The sequence below is a fragment of the Hypanus sabinus genome, chromosome 4 (assembly GCF_030144855.1).
Source record: "Hypanus sabinus isolate sHypSab1 chromosome 4, sHypSab1.hap1, whole genome shotgun sequence".
Taxonomy (NCBI): domain Eukaryota; kingdom Metazoa; phylum Chordata; class Chondrichthyes; order Myliobatiformes; family Dasyatidae; genus Hypanus; species Hypanus sabinus.
The window spans coordinates 153,817,180-153,838,280 of NC_082709.1; the positions used below are offsets into that span (position 1 = coordinate 153,817,180).

At 37.5% G+C, this 21,101-nt stretch overlaps 1 protein-coding gene across 1 annotated transcript in view; it reads left to right on the plus strand.

Annotated features, from left to right (window-relative positions):
- cd247 (CD247 molecule) overlaps positions 1-21,056 on the plus strand; it is a 107,502-nt gene extending 86,446 nt beyond the window's left edge. Inside the window, exons 2-8 of the mRNA XM_059968477.1 lie at positions 2,294-2,397; positions 3,693-3,761; positions 4,930-5,016; positions 8,224-8,265; positions 10,170-10,226; positions 16,662-16,697; positions 17,472-21,056. Of these exons, the coding sequence (XP_059824460.1) occupies positions 2,294-2,397; positions 3,693-3,761; positions 4,930-5,016; positions 8,224-8,265; positions 10,170-10,226; positions 16,662-16,697; positions 17,472-17,555 (479 nt within the window). The 3' untranslated portion in view covers positions 17,556-21,056. The remainder of the gene's footprint in view (positions 1-2,293; positions 2,398-3,692; positions 3,762-4,929; positions 5,017-8,223; positions 8,266-10,169; positions 10,227-16,661; positions 16,698-17,471) is intronic.
- The last annotated feature ends 45 nt before the right edge of the window (positions 21,057-21,101 follow it).

Sequence of the window (21,101 nt, forward strand, 5' to 3'; positions counted from 1 at the left end):
GTGTGTATGTTCACCCTGTGATCACATGGTGTGGTCATATGGTGTGATCTCTTGGCATGGCCAAGTGGTTAAGGCATTCGTCTAGTGATCTGAAGGTTGCTAGTTTGAGCCTTGGCTGAGGATGCGTGTGTGTCCTTGAGCAAAGCACTTAACTACACATTGCTCTCCGATGACACCGGTGCCAAGCTGTATGTATGGGTCCTAATGCCCTTCCCTTGAACAACACTGGTGGTGTGGAGAGGGGAGACTTGCAGCTTGGGCAACTGCCGGTCTTCCATTAAAAAAAACCTTGCCCAGGCTTGCGCCCTGGAAACTTTCCAAGGTGCAAATCCATGGTCAGTTGAGACTAACGGAGGCCTACTCTACACCAGGTGCTCCAGTTTCCTCCCATATTCCAAAGACACATGGGTCAATTGGTCACATGGGTGTAATTGGGCAGTGGCAGTTTTGTTGGGCAGGAAGGGCTTGTTACTGTGCAGTATCTCTAAGTAGATAAATTAATAAAATAATAAACACACCTAGTTTCTAAAAGTGATGGTTTGAATTGACAAGCATATCACAGAGATGGAGAAAGAATTGGCACTTTCTTTCTGAATATTGCCAAAACTTCATAGTTAACAAAATACTCCTTGAACCACTGTCAGTGAAGTAATGAAGGAATCTGGACAAACAAGAGAAAATCTGTAGATGCTCGAAATCCAAGCAACATACACAGAATGCTGGAGGAGCTCAGCAGGTCAGATGGCATCTATGGGAGAGAGTACCATCGACGTTTTGGGCCCAGATCCTTCATGAGTCTTGATGAAGGGTCTCGGCCTGAAACATTAACTGTACTCTCTTCCATATATGCTGCCTGACCTGCTGAGTTTCTTCCAGCATTCTGTGTGGGTTGCAAGGAATCAGCACTCCCAGTTTCTGGGAACAGGTTTATACAAAAAGCAACGTGACAGTTGTCACAATATCTGTTTATTCATTAATTTTGATTGAGAGTTAAATACTCATTGGGACACAATAGTTAATTCTATGAAATAGTCCAATGATCTTTTGTGTTTATCTAATTCTTTCTCCAACTCTTAACAGTTTGGGCTTCATTTGATATATCATCTGAAGGATGGCCCTTAAAAAGTGCAGCCTTATCTCAACAGTACTGAAGCATTAGCCTACATTTTGTGCTCTGATCTTTTGAGACACAGGAGCACTAGTAGGAACTGTGGGCCCCTGGAGAAAACAGTCTTCAGCACAAGTCTCTGGCTCACCTCCAGCCCTCTTAGATAGATAGAAATTTTTCAATTTCAATCTTCTATGGATGGAATAATTTCTCTAAAACAGTTTGACTTGTGCAGTTTTGAAATTGACCAATTATTTCTAAAACTGTATAATATCTACATGAAGAAAACAGATAACTTTGCCAAACACCGGAAGTAAAATATATTCATTCTTTTACCAAGATCACACCACTGCATAGCAAAACAATCAGAATGGACATGAAGAAAACAAACTTGATATTAGAAAGATCATAAAATCTTTTTTTAAAATCAGTGTGGTGGATTTTAAGGAGCAAGTTAAAGGAAGGGAGGAAAAAAGTGAATAAATGTTCAATGGGTGTATTCCAGAGGATAGCATAGCATGACTGCCAATGGTCATTGCAGAAAGATAGATGAAGAATGATTTAGTCCTGGGCAAGATCACGAGAATTTTAAAATTGAAATATTCAAGGGACTTGGAGGAACAACAGACAATGTGGTAACTTATATTGTTACAGTAAAAATACTGCCTGTTATTTTGGAGCTTAACTTTGTAAACTGTGACAAACATTTTACATGGTGTAGTTCTTTGGTGACAACAATTGTATAAATGAGTGTACCCACAGCATAAAGGCTGATTGGAGCAATGTCAGACATTACAGCGTATGGGTGCACACACGATAGGAAAGACCAATTAATTTAACAGGCCAGCAAGTATAGCAGTATGATGAAAGGCACTTCAATATCACAGAATACTTTTTGTTCATGACCCTTTTTAAAAAATACAAAATGTAATCTGTTTTAAATTTTCCAAGATTATATCTCGCTTAGTGATCACCAATTTTACCATGATCAACTGATCAAACCAGCTGTTGAACCAAATATTAAAATAATCATCACATTCACCAATTAGCTTTCAGTATTGAAAGGAAATGCAATTATGGTTACCTGTTGAAAACTGTTGACTGTGTACAGAGGAATCATTATTGGAACATTACATATTGATTAGAAAAGTGGTTGATCAGCCTTTTTTATTTTTAATTTGATAGATGCTGACAGTATGACCCTGAATGACCCTAAGCTATGTTACATTCTCGATGGAATTCTATTTGTGTATGGAATCATAATCACTGCGCTCTACCTTAAACTAAGGGTAAGTTATTTAAATATGTGATATGTCAGCTTTCAAGGGCCCGCACAGAAAGAGGTTGATGGCACTCCAATGGTATTTTGTTCCTCCCAAAATTTTGGAGTAACTATATTCTAAAGTAGGGTTTCATATTATAGGCATCAACCCAAAGTGGGCTGCAAAAGCATTTGACAAGGTTCCACACAGTAGGCTTATTCAGAAAGTCAGAAGGCATGAGATCCAGGGAAACTTAGCCAGGTGGATTCAGAATTGGCTTGCCTGCAGAAAGCAGAGGGTCATGGTGGAGGGAGTACATTCAGATTGGGGGGTTGTGACTAGTGGTGTCCCACTAGTCTGTTCTGGGACCTCTATTTCTCATGATTTTTGTTAACAACCTAGATGTGGGGGTAGAAGGATGGATTGGCAAGTTTGCAGACGACACAAAGGTTGGTGGTGTTGTGGATAGTGTAGAGGATTGTCAGATTGCAGAGAGACATTGATAGGATGCAGAAATGGGCTGAGAAGTGGCAGATGGAGTTCAACCCAGAGAAGTGTGAGGTGGTACACTTGGGAAGACAAACTCCAAGGCAGAATCCAGGATACTTGGGAGTGTGGAGGAGCCGAGGAATCTGGGGGTACATGTCCACAGATCCCTGAAAGTTGCCTCACAGGTAGATAGGGTAGTTAAGAAGGCTTATGGGGTGTTAGCTTTCATAAGTCGAGGGATAGAGTTTAAGAGTCGCGAGGTAATGATGCAGCTCTATAAAACTCTGGTTAGGCCACTCTTGGAGTACTGTGTCCATTTCTGGTCGCCTCACTATAGGAAGGATGTGGAAGGATTGGAAAGGGTACAGAGGAGATTTACCAGGATGTTGCCTAGTTTAGAGAGTATGCATTATGATCAGAGATTAAGGGAGCTAGGGCTTTACTCTCTGGAGAGGAGGAGGACGAGAGGAGACATGATAGACGTATGCAAGATTTTAAGAGGAATAGATAGAGTGGACAGGGCACCACTGTTCAATACAAGAGGACATGGCTTGTAAGGGGTGGGAAGTTCAAGGGGAATATTAGAGGAAGGTTTTTTACTCGGAGAGTGGTTGGTGTATGGAATGCACTGCCTGAGTCAGTGGTGGAGGCAGATACACTAGTGAAATGGTCACTTCTCTGAATGGTCATATGATTATAAAAATCTCAGCCAGATTTGTAGTAAGAAAATCTTTCTACTCTGAAATATGAATATAAATTATAACTGAATTATAAATATTTATTTCAGGCATTAGGACTGATAGATTCAAACAATTTTCATTTTGTTTTTAAAGCTGACCAAGGCAAAAGGCAAATTAGAAGATGCTCCTATGATCCAGCCAAATATGGAAAGCGCATATGAAGTATGTAACTACTTACACTCTCCTATATTACATATATTTTGGTGATTATTGTGTTATAAGATTTATTTGCAGTCCAGCGTCACAGAAAAGACTATTTAGTCCCACCATTGAAGATCTTAAAGCTGGATGTGCTTTGGGCTCAGGAACCATTTTCAGGTTAGAGCGGAAATCCATGCTCCAGGAACATTGATACCATGCACGAGCTGTATGTATGTGAAAACAGTAGTTTGAGCTTGCGTGGCAATAGAATGTGTTGGCTCACTTTAACAGGGAGTCAAGAAAATTCTGTAATGAGACAGCATACATATTTTACCAGCAAGTTCTCTTTGATGTTGATGCTGGTTACTTCAGTTCAGCTTGTCAATAAGTTTCAATGGATTCTGTTAAAATGCAGTACTATATTGCAATCCTCTCACTCTTGACACATTATGCCCACTACAACCAGTGGTTCTGAATTCATTATTACCAGTAGGAGGAACTGTAAATACGCTGAAGTTTAGCTGCCTCCAGCAATTTGTTTCCATCTTAGGCTTGCTCCTTGACAGCACGCACATTGTTATTTTAACTGATGGGTCAATAACAGACCATTCTCAGTTAAGACAGGTGTCAAACAGGTGTTCATTATAGCTCCAAAACATGACAGCTATTAGCCTACCTGTCACTCCACTCAGTTGCTAGATGTGGATTCCAGTAAAGGAGCTCAGTGTTACACTGGGGAATTCATCTCTGTGATCCTATATCAGCCAATCTAGTTGCAAGATTGGAATATCAACACGAATGGGAATTTCTGAATAGAAGGTAAAAGGTAAATCCAATTATTTACATTGCACTTGCAATATTTTAATTTTGTATTTATTGCTTTGCTGGTTAAGGTTATAAAAATAAATAAATAAAATTGATTAAGGAAAACAAGCCTATGAATCAAATATTGAACTATTGGATTTTCTCAAGGGAGATAAAATCTGCAGTTGCTGGAAATCCAAGCAACACACACCTTGATGAAGAAAAGTCGACGGTACTCTTTTCCATAGATGCTGCCTGGCCTGCAGTGTGTGTTGCCCAGGTTTTCTCAAAGATCAGATTGCATGTTATTAGTATTTCATTGTATACTTTGGTGAAATATTGTAAGTTAATTACAATAAAAATAACCTAAGATTTTTTTTTACAGCGCTTGCAAAAGAAGAATCAGGATGCCTATTCAGACCTCAGGTTCAAACGACAGCATGATGCAGAGGCCGGAAGTGGACCAAAGCGGGTACTTTGTTTTCTCACTTTTTCCATGAAAGAGGAACCCATTCCAACCAGACATAAAACAACCATTCTACAACAGGAACATAATCAGCAGAGGTCTGGGGTAGCGATCTGGGTGGATCAAAGAGGCTCAAAGCAAAAGAACTGGGATGTATCCATAGGTTAGGAGCCAAAGGCAGTAGTGAAGGAGTTCATCAAATCAAGCTGGCTGTCACTGAGGTGTGGGTGAAGATGATTGAAACAGAGGGAAGAATTTAGGATATAGGAGGGGGAGGTCTGTTGAGACAACGAATATAAGGAACAATAAGTGAAGAGGATATTAAACTCACATGATAGAGCTGTTGAAACTCAACATCTACTGTGTAGTTAGAATGAAGACAGTCATTGAAATGCTGACTTTTTCCATGCTTCCCAATCTGCTATTTCCTGCATCTACAGTATTTACTTTGATAAGGATATTTCTGATCTCTTTCTGAAGTCAGATGAAATTCAAAATAGGAAAGTTTCTTACTAAGTTCCTCCAGCATTTTGTGTGTATTGCTAAAAGTGTGAATGATTTCACATGAGACCATACCTAGAGTACTGTAAAAGGAAAATGTAGATATGGTGAGTCTTTTCTTCATGCCTTAAAGGCACTGTGGATTACTAGATTGTTTATGGGTATGGAGAGGTTACATTATGAGTGAAGATAGATTAACTTCATATTTTCTGGAGTTTGGAAGTATTACAGAAGCATCATTGATTTTGGAGGACCTCAATGACAAAGGAGCTGAGTGTACGTTTCCATTAGTGGGGAGCTTTGTTTTGGAGGAAGCAATCACTCATATAGCGTGAGATAAGAAATTACTTTGGAATTGCGAACAGCAGAGCTCTGTGGACATGGAATTAAGTACAGAGGTTTAAACTCAAGGAGTGCATATATCAGCCATATCAAGGACCTACAGATTACCAAGTTATATCTATTATATGCTGACAAACAATGCTGTACGGTGACTTTACTTTCATCAGGCAGTCCTAAAGTTACAGTCATGTCTGAAGTTGTGTCAGGCCTACATGCTGTTTCAACTATTTGGAGGTTCTATGCCAGTGGTGACTTACAGAAGCTGCCTGAATCTTTCTCCACTGCAACCTGCCCCTTATGTCTGTAGATGATTATTGGCAACACTAAGCACACAGGATTTCACATTTCCCGTGGCATTACTTGAAAAGAAGTTCTAAATTTAATGTGCAAATCTGAGGTCTTAGGACCACGAAAGTCCCATTAAATGGAATTAACCAACTGAAAAGGCCAATCAGATAGCCCACCAAGAGAAATTGCAAGTAGATATTCCTGGGCATGGCAAAGAGAGTCTTTCAAATATTTGGGCATCATTATGCCAAAAGATTTGGCAAAATTATCAGAATGTAATTATCAGCTTTTATATAAAAAATAGATATAACAAGATGGAACATAATTCCCTTTTATTAGTCTCAGTTCAAGGATTGAATCTATTAAAATGAATATACTGCATTTTATATTCATAAGATATAATAACATTATATCTCTTACAGACCCTACCAATAGAGATTAATCAAAATCAATTCAATGAATTGAACAAAATGTTATCAAGATATATTTGGCAGGGTAAAAGACCTAGAGTTCATCTCAAAATTTTGCAATTAGCCAAGGAAAAGTGGGGATGGGGCCTACCTTCTCTTAGAGATTAATATTTTGCAGCATAGTTGAGAGCTGTGATATGTTGGTGCAACCCATCATATGACACTCAATGTAAAAACATTGAGGGGATACTTCCCATTCCCCATGCAGGCAAATTTGGCTGATAACAACCTGCAAAGGTACATAAATACTACTGATAACCCACGGGTGAAATTGACTCTTAAAATATGGAAAACTATTATAAAAAAATATAAACTAGAGGGAGATATTGCAATTCTTAAATGGTGTGCATATGACTCGGATTTTACACCAAATAAATTGGATGCTAGATTTAAGGACTGGACAGATAAAGGAATAACAGTTCTTTGCAATATAATGAAAGAAGGAACACTGTTCAATTTTGAAATGCTTAAAGAGAAACACATTAGAAAAACAAGACTTTTATTGGTATTTACAGATGTTATGATATGTTAATAGGATGGTAAGCAAGGCAAGAACATGTTCGATAGAACTACTTAGAAAAGCATATAATTCAGATAATGGTAGTAGAATCATTTCAAGCATGTATAAGGGTTTGCCAAATCTTAAAACACATTCAACTTCATACATTAAAACAAAATGGGAGAAGGAAGGAGGGATAATTATATCTGAGGAAGAATGGACAATAATATGGAGGTATCAATGGAAGTGTACCAGTTCACAGAAATGGAGGGAGTTTGGATGGAAAAACTTGATAATAAGATATTTTATTACACCCTCTCAGAAATCCCATTATGATAGTAACCTGTTTGCTGGAGAAATTGTGGAAATCAAAATGCAAACCGTTATCATATTTTCTGGGAACACCCCGTTATCAAAGACTACTGGAGTGGGATACACAATGCCCTACAAGATATCTTTAAATGTGAAATACCCTTAGAAAATAAGACCATATATTTTGGGTATATACCTCAAGAATGGTTGAAAAGAGATAAATATTTAATAACTATTAATGAAAATTGAATATATAATGAATAAAAAGACTCTTGCTAGGAAATGGTTATCACAGGAGAGCCCAACCTTAAATTCATGGATGGAAATTACAATAGACATTTACAAAATGGAGAAGATAACAGCATCTGTTAATCATAAGTTGAAACAAGTTGATTCATACCGGGAAAATGGTTTAACTGCCTAACACCTCGTAGGCCTGATTTTATCCTTGCAAATCAATATGTTGTAAAAAAAACACTCCTTACTTGTACATAGTTTTCTCCTTTCGCTTGTTCTTTCTTTCCTCTCTTTTCTATGAGTGTATACCTCAGATAAATATTATGTGATTTGTGGCAAATATGACTATATGATATATATGTACAATATCTGAAATACATCTTATGGAAATGTTTCATGATGAACTTTAATAAAAAATAAATTACAAAAAAAAAGGCCAACCAGGCAGATGTTGACCTGAGGAAAAAGTTCTGATCACTTAAGATGTAATTTTGCTGGTGCAAGGTCTTTAATTAATAGAACAGTGTGGTTTTGTACACCAATTCTCATTTTACTCTCTTTTAGAATGAAAGAAGTAATGCTGCAGCTACTAGTGACACCTATTCTGTAAGTAATGTATGGCATCCGACCTTTGTTTTGCTTTAAAAGCAAAGCACTTTTGTTATTAATATTGTTTGATGGGAGGGGGGACTTCAAGTTTGTGCCAGGTGAATCATGTGCTGTAAAAGTTGATGAACTTGTTTTCTTCTGAGAATCCAGCAGAATCCACCAGCTGGGGATGGATTAAACACTTGATGCCTAGCTACATGGAATTCGACTATGTGTTGTAATGTACAATCTATTTCCTGCTACATTACAAAAGTCCCCATTAGATGTGGGTAGAACATTTAAATTGGGGAACCTGCCTGCAGTCTTTTCCAGTGATGACTGGAAAATCTGGAAATTGTTATTTTCTTAGGTAGTTCCTCTGTGTAAAAGCTAACTTCCTTCCACTCCAGTTATGAGACGACTGATCAAGTCCAGATGAGATCTGTAGTGGAGCATATGTATGATGGTAACAAGGGAGAAGGTGCAATACTTCCCATGTTTTTCTTGGGCTTCAATATGCTCCAGACTCAGTCTCAAGGCTCTCAGTACTATGGTAGTGGTTCTGTCTTCATTTGGGTTAGACCAGGGATTGCCAAGAATAGGTGTTTCATTTTTTTTCAAGGCCTTGAATCATTTCTGTCCTCCTGCTAATCCGTTGTTGTGATGGAGCTCACTGTGCTTAGTTCAGGACTCTAGCGTAGGGAAGGTGAATGACAGATCCAGCTGAGTGTAATTAAAACTCAAATCTGGGGATGTTGGTTCACTCATCCTGACAGTATAACTATACAGGTATTCGTGAAAAAATGCTATGTGATAGTCCAGTAACATTCATGATTTTCCATTACTTTTCCCCCAGTCAAATTGTGTGCTAATACAATGGGGAAAAAATAAATTTTATCACCCTCAGTGAGAAGATATTCTTGACATCAAAATAGTGGTCCATATTTTCCAAGGTTTGCACCCTTAATAATATGGGGTTGGGGTGTGGGTGGAATGAAAGCTATCAGTACAGGAGTGTACTTCGAGTTGCTCTCTAATTGTATGCATGTGCAAGCATTATTTTGATACTGCACTGTGTGACTGAGGTCATTGTGATCAAGGTTTTGCTCATAAAGTAGGTTGAACAGTTTTTACACGTGCTGTGGATCAGCTCTACTTTGGAGGAAGCTGGTTGTGGAGGTATTGTGTAGTTTTGTGGTGAGATATATTGATAACAATGCCTGAGTGAAGACTATGACCTTCCTTGAGCCCAGTGTGCTTATAGTTTTGTTTGAGGTTCTGAGGACAACCAAATTGGATACTTTAACTGTCAATAAAAATGAAAGTCACAGGCCTTTGTGAATTAAAGAAAAGGGTTTGTTGGTTGTTGATGCTGCTCTTTCTGTTGATATTGCAAGTATCATGTGCATTGTGCATTGTGCATTGAGATAGTATTCACAGCGATTTGGGGAGATAGTCTTCTGCACTGGAAATAAGTGGTCCATTGTATGATGGTTATACTCTTGTGGATGAAAAAGAAAACTCCTCGTCAGGGAGACCAGATGAGCTTGTCTGTTCCTTTTGCCCTACAGGGCTTTCAGCTACTAGGAGACTGGTAGAATTTGTTAATCACACTCCCCAACACAAAACAAATTTTTAAAAAAACTATTGTGGAAAAAAACTAGAGTTCATAAACTCTATTATAATTTGTCAATATGATGAGATTCCAGGTTTTAGTCCATCAGCATATCAGAATGCATTGTTTTTTTTTAAAGTATTGCACTTGAGAAAAATATTAAGCAGAAAAAACTAAATTTTGCAGAACAAACAAGCTTATGCTTCTTGTTCATTTCAATTGAAGTTTGGGTACAGAACAGCTTTTACAGGTAAATTTATTTGTAACTGAAATATTTTAATTAAGATAAATTTTACTTGGTTTACAGAAACTGAATCCCAAGAACAGAAGTGAACCATATGGTGAACTCAAACCAACCCAACAGGTATGGTGAATATGACTCGATTTATCAGCTGCTTATTATAACTTCTTGCAAATCACCACATCCAGATATTAGTTCCAATTTTCATTTATTCTGTATGTAGAAATTTCTTTAGGTCACTATGCAGCAGATTAATTGTAAATGGTAACAATTGCATATGGTATGAACTGAGAAAACTATGTCCACCAAGGAAACATTAGTGACTGGCAAAATAAATCAAGACTATCTATCATTGAGAATAACATCAGCAAGTTTGCTGATGATACTAAGCTGGGTGGCAGTGTGACATGTGATGAGGATGTTAGGAGAATTCAGGGTGACTTGGATAGGCTGAGTGAGTGGGCAGATACTTGGCAGATGACGTTTAATGTGAGTAAGTGTGAGATTATCCACTTTGGGAGTAAGAACAGGAAGGCAGATTATTATCTGAATGGTGTAGAGTTAGGTAAGGGAGAAATACAAAGAGATCTCGGAGTCCTTGTTCATCAGTCACTGAAGGTGAATGAGCAAGTGCAGCAGGCAGTGAAGAAGGCTAATGAAGGTTGGCCTTTATTACAAAGGGAATTGAGTACAAGAGCAAGGAAATCCTTTTGTATTTGTACAGGGCCCTGGTGAGATCACACCTGCAGTATTGTGTACAGTTTTGGTCTCCAGGGTTAAGGAAGGACATCCTGGCTGTAGAGGAAGTGCAGCATAGATTCACAAGGTTAATTCCTGGGATGTCCGGACTGTCTTACGCAGAGAGGTTAGAGAGACTGGGCTTGTACACGCTGGAATTAAGGAGATTGAGAGGGGATCTGATTGCAACATATAAGATTATTAAGGGATTGGACAACATAGAGGCAGGAAATATGTTCCAGATGCTGGGAGAGTCCAGTACCAGAGGGCATGGTTTGAGAATAATGGGTAGGTCATTTAGGACAGAGTTAAGGAAAAACTTCTTCTCCCAGAGAGTTGTGGGGGTCTGGAATGCACTGCCTCAGAAGGCAGTGGAGGCCAATTCTCTGGATGCTTTCAAGAAGGATCTAGATAGGTATCTTATGGATAGGGGAATCAAGGGATATGGGGACAAGGCAGGAACCGGGTATTGATAGTAGATGATCAGCCATGATCTCAGAATGGCGGTGCAGGCTCGAAGGGCCGAATGGTCTACTTCTGCACCTATTGTCTATCATCTCTGATCAAGACTATAATATTATACAGATTATTTCCCATGGACATGTATTAATATCCTATGGTTAATATCATGACTCTCAAAAGATGCCCCAAGTAGAAACCTCATGGGTAACCAGTACAACTAAACAGCCCAGGGTAGAAGTTGCAAGGACCTTGACATTCAAGTATTTTGTTGGGGCAGCTCAAGGCCAATGGATTGCTGGATCAGTTTGGTCTTCCTCTGTAATCAGACAGAATGGAATCCGTCTTTGTTCTAATAAAAAGACTTGACAACTAGCACAAACCATGCAGACTAATACCTATCAAAAGGGAAGGAATATAATAAAACCAGGAAATGTGAAAAATAGCCTGTAGGTCAAGTAGCACATGAAGAAACCAAATTAAATTTTGGGCAACACAAAATGATGGAGCAACTCAGCAGGAGGGAAACAAACAGATGATATTTTTGACCAAGACCATTCATCAGGACTGAAAAGGAAGGGGGCAGAAGCTACAAACCCCATTTCCAGAAAAGTTGGGATATTTTCCAAAATGCAATAAAAACAAAAATCTGTGACATGTTAATTCACATGAACCTTTATTTAACTGACAAAGGTACAAAGCAAAGATTTTCAATAGTTTTACTGACCAACTTAATTGTATTTTGTAAATATACACAAATTTAGAATTTGATGACTGCAACACACTCAACAAAAGTTGGGACAGAGGCATTGTGTTACATCACCTTTCCCTTTAATAACACTTTTTAATTGTTTTGGAACTGAGGATACTAATTGTAGTAGATTTGCAATTGGAAATTTTGTCAATTCTTGCTTGATATAAGACTTCAGCTGCTCAACAGTCCGTGGTCTCCGTTGTCTGATTCTCCTCTTCATGACGTGCCACCCATTTTCAATAGGAGATAGATCTGGACTAGCAGCAGGCCAGTCAAGCATATGCACTCTGTGTCTACAAAGCCATGCTGTTGTAGCCCGTGCAGAATGTGGTCTGGCATTGTCCTGCTGAAATAAGCATGGATGTCCCAGGAAGAGACGTCGCCTTGATGGCAACATGTCTCTCTAAAATCCTAATATACGCCGCAGTGTCAATGGTACATACATGCAACTCACCCATGCCTTGGGCACTGATGCACCCCCATACCATCACAGATACTGGCTTTTGCACCTTTCGCTGTTAACAATCAGGATGGTCATTTTCATCGTTGGCATGGAGAACTCTATGCCCATTTTTTCTGAAAACTAGCTGAAATGTGGACTCATCTGACCACAGCACACGGTTCCACAGTCTTTCGGTCCATCTGAGATGAGCTCGGGCCCAGAGAACTCGTCGGCGTTTCTGCATAGAGTTGATGTATGGCTTCCTCCTTGCATAATAGTTTCAAGTTGCATTTCTGGATGCAGCGACGGACTGTGTTAAGTGACAGTGGTTTTCCAAAGTACTCCCGGGCCCAAGGTGGCTGTAATTGTCACAGTAGCATGATGGTTTCTTAGGCAGTGCCGCCTGAGGGCTCGAAGATCACGCGCATTCAAGTGGTTTCCGACCTTGCCCTTTACGCATTGAGATGTCTCTGAATCTTTTCACAATATTATGTACTGTAGATGTTGAAAGACCTAAATTCTCTGCAATCTTGCATTGGAAATGTTCCTTTTGAACTGACTAACAATACTCTCACGAATTTTGGCACTAAGGGGTGAGCCACGACACCTCCTTGCTTGCAAAGACTGAGCCTTTGATGGACGCTACTTTTATACCCAGTCATGATACCTCACCTGCTACCAATTAGCCTGCTTAGTGTGGAGTCTTCCAAACCGCTGTTACTTGAATATTCTGTGCACTTTTCAATCTTTAACTCTGTCCCAGCTTTTGTTGAGTGTGTTGCAGCCATCAAATTCTAAATTTGTGTATATTTACAAAATACAATTAAGTTGGTCAGTAAAACTGTTGAAAATCTTTTCTTTGTACTTTTGTCAGTTAAATAAAGGTTCACGTGAATTAACATATGAGATTTTTGTTTTTATTGCATTTTGGAAAATATCCCAACTTTTTTGGAAATGGGATTTGTAGAATAAAAGTGGGGGGGGGGGGGGGAGAGAAGAGGAGGGGTACAAGCTACCTTTTGGTACCTGACCAAGCTTCATTGATGTTTGTCTATGAAGAACAAAAAAAAGTTACTGAAGGTGAACTGAAAGTTAAATGTTTTGATGATTTGAAATATTATAAGACCATAAGATATAGGAATGAATTAGGCCATTTGGCCCATTGAGTTTGCTCTGCCATTTCTCCTCTCAGCCCCAATCTCCTGCCTTCCACCTGTGTCCCTTTATGCTCTGACCAATCAACCTCTACCTTAAATATACATAAAGACTTGGCCTCCACAGCTGCCTGTGGGAATGAATTCCACAGATTCACCACCCTCTTCCTAAAGAAATTCATCATCTCTGTTCTAAAAGAATGCCCCCTACTCTGAGGCCGTGTCCTCCAGTCATAGACACTCCCACGAAACGAAACATCCTCTCCACATCAAGGCCGTTCTCCATTCGATAGATTTTAATAAGAATACCCTCATTCTTCTGAATTCCAGTGAATACATGCCCAGAGCCATCAAATGTTCTTCATATGACAAGCCATTTAATCCTGGAATCATTTTTGTGAACTCCCTTTGAATCCCTCTCCAATTTCAGCATATCCTTTCTAAGGGGCCCAAAATTTTCCTTCCTTACCAGTATCAGCCTGCAAATTAACTATGCATAAGGACTCCCAAATTCCTTTGCACCTCAGATTGTTGCATTTTCTCTCCATTTGAAAAATTTCTTCTACCAAAGTGCACGATCATACACTTATCGGCACTGTTTTCACCTGCCACTTCTTTGCCCATTCTCCAAATTGTCTGAGTCCTTCAACAGCCTATTTCCCCAAAACGACCTGCCCCTCCACCTATCTTTGTATCGTCTGCAAATTTTGCAACAAACCCACCATCTAAATACATCAGATCTTTAATGAAAGATATGAAATTTGTTCTCTTTGAACAGAGAGCTTCAGCAACATCCTTTCTGCAGTAGAGGAAAGCAGAGCAATGCAAAAACCTCCAATTCCTGTTGAAAAGGAATCAAATGCACAGTAATTGATTGGCACTAACAGAGAAAATCTGCAGATGCTGGAAATCCAATAATACACACAAAATGATGGAGGAACTCAGCAGGCCAGGCAGCATCTAGGAATAGTACAGTTGACGTTTTGAGCAGATTGGCATTGTTTCTTGCAAAAAGCTGTTGTTGCCAAGTTCAGCATTTGCAGTTCAGACAGATGGCAGATTTAAGTGAGAATAGCCTTCCTGAAATGCAAACATCTCAGCCATTCCTGAATAAGGGTCAAGCTTGAGATATACACCCTGGACAGATTTAACTAAATTGGAGAAAGACCAAGTTTGATGGTATCAGAAAGCACGTGGACAACTTGTTTTCTGGCAGAGGTGCACTTGGCAAGTGAAGGCCTTCAAAAATGAAATTTTGAGAGTATAGAATTGGTCCTGACAAGGCATTCCCTCAAGACCTTGTGAGAGGCTAGTGCAGAAATTGTAGGGGACCTAGCAGAAGTATTTAAACTGTCCTTAGTCATGGGTAAGTTCCTGGAAGATTGGAGGATAGCTAATGTTGTTCTGTTGTTTAAGAAAGGCTCTAAGAATAAGCTAGAAAGTTATAAACTGGTGAGTTTTACATTGACAGTGGGTTTGCTATTATTGGAAGGTATTCTAATGGACTAGATGTATATATAAGTATTTGAATAGACAGGGATAAATTAGGGATTGCCAACATGCCTTTGTGCAAGGCAGGTCATGTCTAACCAATTTTATAGTTTTTTTGAGGAAGTTACCAGGAAAGGTGATGAAGGCAAGGCAGTGGATGTTGTCTGTATAGACTTTAGCAGGGCTTTGACAAGGTCCCACAGGGTAGGTTGGTCAAGAAGGTTCAGTTGCTGGTCATTCAAGTTGAGGTAGTAAATTGGATTTGCCATTGGCTTTGCAGGGGAAGCCAAAATGGTAGGTGTTGCCTCTCTTACTGAAGGCCTGTGACTAGTGGTGTGCCGCAGGAATCAGTGCTTGAGTCTGTTGTTGATTGTCATTTGGGTGATAATGTGGTCAACCAGATCAGAAAATTTGTAGATGACACCAAGACTTGGGTATAGTGGACATCAAAGCTTGCAGCAGGATCTGGACCAGTTGGAAAAATGGGCTGATAAATGGCAGATGGAATTTAATACAGACAAATGTAAGTTGTACTTCATGAGGACAAACCAGGTTAGGACTTGCACAATGAGTGATAAAGCACTGAGGATCACAGTAGAACAGAAGAATCTGGGAATACAGATGAAGAATTCCTTGAAAGTAGTGTCACAGGTAGATAGGGCTTTTGGCACATGGCCTTCTTAAATCAAAGTATTGATTTCAAGAGTTGGGATATTATGTTGAAGTTATGTAAGATGTTGGTGAGGCCTATGGAGTATTGTGTGCAGATCTCATTACCTATCTACAGGAAAGATATCAATAAAATTGAAGAGTGCATAGAAAATTTGCCAGGACTTGAGGATCTGTGTTATAGGGAAAGGTTGAATAGGTTAGTACTTTATTCCCCACAGCATGAAGGGCATATTTGGTAGAGGTATACAAAATTATAAGGTGTATAGACAGGGTAAATGCAACCACACTGTTTGCACTGATTCTGGTGCGACTAGAAGTAGAGGTAATGGGTTAAAGGTGAAAAATGAAATGTTTAAGGAGAACACAAGGGGGGCACCACTCAGAGGTGATAAGTGCATGGAGCGAGATGCCACTGGAAGTGTGAATGTGGGTTTGATTTCAAGAGAAATTTGGATAGGTACATGGATGGAGTGGTATGGAGGGCTATGGTCCAGGTGCAGGTCATCGGGATTAGGCAGATTAATAATTTGGCACAGACTAAATGGGCCAAAGGGCATGTTTCTCCTTGCATTCTTTGTCCTGTGACATTTTTAAAAACTAAAATGAATCCCAAACACTTAAAATTGCAGAAAAAGGACAGAGGAATCAAAAAGCAACTGTTAAGTCATTTCCAGGGCAAGAGATGGAATTGGGTTCTCAACAATAGCGTATCCACGTTGCACACTGACAGATATTCATGTTAAGCAAGATACTGTGGGGAATAACAATGACAAAATTTACTGTGCTTGAAATGTGCGCCTGTTCAATGCATACTTTAGAAATAATTTACATATTTTAACACCCAACAGAAACGAAGAGGCAAAGGAGGAAATGACATTTATCAGGTAGGAGAGAAGCGAGTTGTCTTCTATGGGGAAAAGTGACATGCTGCAGATGTTAACCCCAAGCTCACCCAAAACACTGCTGATTGTACCCTCACTTGCACGACACCTTATCATACATTCAGTGCTTCAAAGGATGGTACATGGATGTTAGGGGTATGGAGAGCTATGGTGCCAGTGCAGGAAAATGGGAGTAGGCAGTTTAAATGGCTCAGCACGAACTAGATGGGCTAATGGGCCTGTTTCTGTGCTGTACCTTTCTAGGACTATGTATATAGCTTGGCTTCAATTTTAACATAATCCATTTTCAAAACCATCCTATCTCCCTCTAAGTGCTCTTCATCTTCAACCCGTCTTTCAAATTATTTAATCTTTTCAAATTTTTACATCACATATATTGATGTCTTATAAAGCAGTGTTAAATGTTCTTTAATGTCATAAAAATCCCTAAGTTGTTTTATAGGCATATTATTAAAGCTTTATTTCTAAACAGTAATTGCTGAATGCATCACACACAAATTTTGGTAAAACTAGATATTTTTCTTACATGACTGGTTAATGGGAACTCTTGATCTCTTCATATCTCTCCATTTCTATGAAGAATAGTTAAAATACAAACATCTTTAATTAATTTGTTATTCTGCAGTTTTAGAAGGTAAATTGTACCAGAGACTAATCCAGAGGATTTGCAGTATATCTCCAAGAAAAAAAATGGAGTAGAATACTTCTTTGTGATGTTCATGATTAGATAATAATTTCAATGGAATTACTTTGCAGGGACTGACTGCAGCAACACAAGACCCATATGATCAGCTGCAAATGCAGCCATTATCAGCTGCGCCTCCACCTCCTCGTCGCTGAAAATCTGGAACTGATAATGTAAGATCAAGACAACCAACAGTGATAACCTTTCAGGATTAACTCAATTTCATCAACATAAACAATAATGCTAAATTGAAAATTGTTCCCACAATATTTACTTCCAAATATTTAAACTCACATGAATATGCATTATTGAAATATGTGAAACTGTTCTACTGAAATGGTGCCAACTTGTTTACTAGCCTTTAAAGAATACCACCAATTTGATATAATCTACAGTTGATTAGAGAAATGTAGGTTACTTAATGTTTAAAAATATTTTTTTATTAAATCAACATGAAAGCTGTAGATTAAGAATATATTACATCTAAGTGGGCAATAAGGCATTTAGTAAGTAGCTTCAAATGGAAATAGTGTGCATAGAAATTGAATTAGGGCATTTTTTTAAAAATGAGTTTTAAAAGGCAATTATGTGGATAAGGAATTATGTAAATAATATTGCAAAGAGGCATTTTTTAAAAATAAACATTTTTCTAATGAATAAGGGGTATCATTTATCTCTGTAGAATAGCATGAGTTTCAGGAATACTACAAAATGTTTTTTTTTTAAGCAAACTGCTGCACATTAAAAGTTTTACCAAGCAGAAATCAATTTTAGTTAACATTCTATTGTAAGAAATAGAATTTGGGGGGTGAAACTATTGATTGATTTACACATTTAAATCCCAAGAGTATATAATAGATCACCATTATTTGGTGCTGGGCAGAAGTTACTTCAATGCTGATCATTAAATTTCCACCAAGATTAAAAGTCTATTTTAATTCCCACTTTTATATAACATTTTTTGTGTGTGAATTAGGCAAATAAACTAACAATCACTCTTGATAAATGTATTTATTTAAAATAACAAAGGGTGATTAGAAAGGCATTAATTTATAATCTAAGTACTTTTAAAAGTTAGATTATTTATGTGCCTTTTTATCATGTCAGTATTTTCTACTAATCCTGGATCTATGAGTGAATTTTGTACAGTTGTTATCTATGCATTCAATACAAGTACAGTATATATACATAGGATTAAAAGAAAACAGAATGGCTTGTTTGCTTGTGCTTCCACATTTAAACAAGTTGCTATGATCTGGAGTGCATTGCTTGAAATGATGGTGGAAATTAAATTAATTCAACATTGACAAGAAATAACTACTTCTAGAAGAATGCAGCAAGATGTTTCAGAGACCTGGTCCTTTTGGTTTCTTTGTATATTGTCATATTCTATAAATATAATGATCATCAAGGATAAAATTACACCAAATCAAATTTTGTTTTTAAATGGTTTGTACTTTAGCAATTAAAAAGTAAATGATAACGATAGCTGTTACCACTTACCTTAATGCCAGTAAAAGGCATTTACTTTTGTAAATCAGGTTCCCTGTGTCAACAATCATTGCTGAAGTAATCAGACCATGATCATCATAATATTAGCATATTTGGACCAAAGAGAAGTTATAAGCAGATTCCTAAATAAAGTTAAAACACACTATTTTTAAAAAACCAGTCCATTCATTACAAACCAAACAAGCACTCCAGAATGCAGTCCTGACCAATTTGGAGATACATAATTTTCTTTGAAAATATTGTTAAGCATTGTTTAGTTTTACATATTTGTATGTATTTAAGCTGTTTTGTGTAACACCTGTCAACATTTCTGTATTAAAAATAGACAGACCTGAATGTTTACATTCTTTTAAAGTGCACTTAGAGAACCTCTATAAGCAACAAACTAGTTTTTGCAATTAATTGACATAATCATATAAAAATTCAAGAACAATTTAATGTTAATATTTTTAGACTGTTTGAGGCAGCTCAGCTGCCTGGTACAATTAAAGTTAAGTTCACTTTGCCATCTGGCCTTTTCAGGGGTACCCTAATAAAGAGGTACTGGAAATAGAGTGGGCTACTGCTCAAAATGAATTATCTTCATACAATGAGATATTAGCATTAACCTTTTTGTGTCAAAAAAAGGTAAAATTGTTAGCATTTTGCAACTGCAATATTAAATTCATGCTAATAATTCAACAAATCACCGCAAAGTACAGAAGTATTCACCAATATTCAATCATGTTTGATGGCGAACAAAATAATATTCTACTAGATGAACTAGATACAAGTTAGCTGTTTGGAGAAGGCACCCTATGTTCCAAGAATATTTCACTGTATGTTTCAACGTGCATGTAACTAATAAAGCTAATCTTTACTTAATAGTAGCATGATCTAAATATACAAAATATTGCTTACAACCAATTGCATTTAACTACTTGCAGTGCCAAACTTTTAGAGAACCATGCAGTTTTTCAGAACACTGGAATCATACCTATAATTCAGCAGACTTTACAGCCAAGTTTCAATGTAGAATTTGCATCTTAACCACATTCACATCTTCTGAAGATTTCTACTTAAAACAGTCACGTTTGCTTACCTGTTCTTTGAGAAATACATCAATATCAAGACACTGTGCATGTGCTTGAGTATTCATTATGAAGTGATAATTAGACACCATGATAATTATCACAAATCATCTACATGATACATGCAGTATCCAATCAACCATTTAGTTTAATAATTGGGATTAGATATTGGTCAATTGTTTTACAATAATATACAGTGAAAATATAACTGATTAACCACCAAAATGTTCATGTACTCAACCGTTATCTACTTCAAAAGAATAAACTGTACAAAGGTAAATAGAAAATAACTAGGTTTTCCCAAAGGTATTTTAAGTCAGATTTTTAATGAACCAAGACTCCATTACAAAAATGATTACAAAATGATTAGATAAAATGACCACATTACAATACAAAAAAACTAGCTGAAATGGAATTTTTTTTTTAAACCGCAGTTGTTGAGAACCACTTTACCTGCAATGAGTACTACAGACAAGAAATGGTTTTGAAAAAGAAATTTTAAAACTTGAGTACCTTAATGCAGACACAGCAATATTGTTAAATGTGTATTTCTAATACAACTGAGCAAATCTTAATTATCAAGAATATTTATCGCTGTGTAGCTGGTTTCATAATAAATTAGAAAAATAGGACTTAGTTTGTATAGATATTTTTAAATTAAAGGGGTGGGAAATAAATTAACACTTAAAGCACAAATATATATCCAATGTACAGCAGACCAGCATTTTAGTCATTTAACGATTCTAAACCAGGAAGCATCATGCAAAATTATGTGTAATCACCTAAATCAAATTTTCTTTGAAAGTTTAAATTCAAGAAATGCAGTTGTCACATCTTGATTGCAACCTACTGAAAAATTGTTTATAGTTGCCACCTGACAATTTAAAATAGTTTAAATTCTGGCTTTTGTCAAAGATCATGATACAAGTAGCTAGTCCCTGTTCTACCTATATATTAACTTATGATTTATCTATTTATGCACATTTGATGAACCAGTTTCCTAAATAAAGGAAGCTTAAGTATTTGATTTTAGGGAATCAAGTTCACTCTCGATCTGCATATATTTGGTTTATTGATCAGAAAAAAGAGCTGAGAATCAAATTCATAAAAATGAAAACT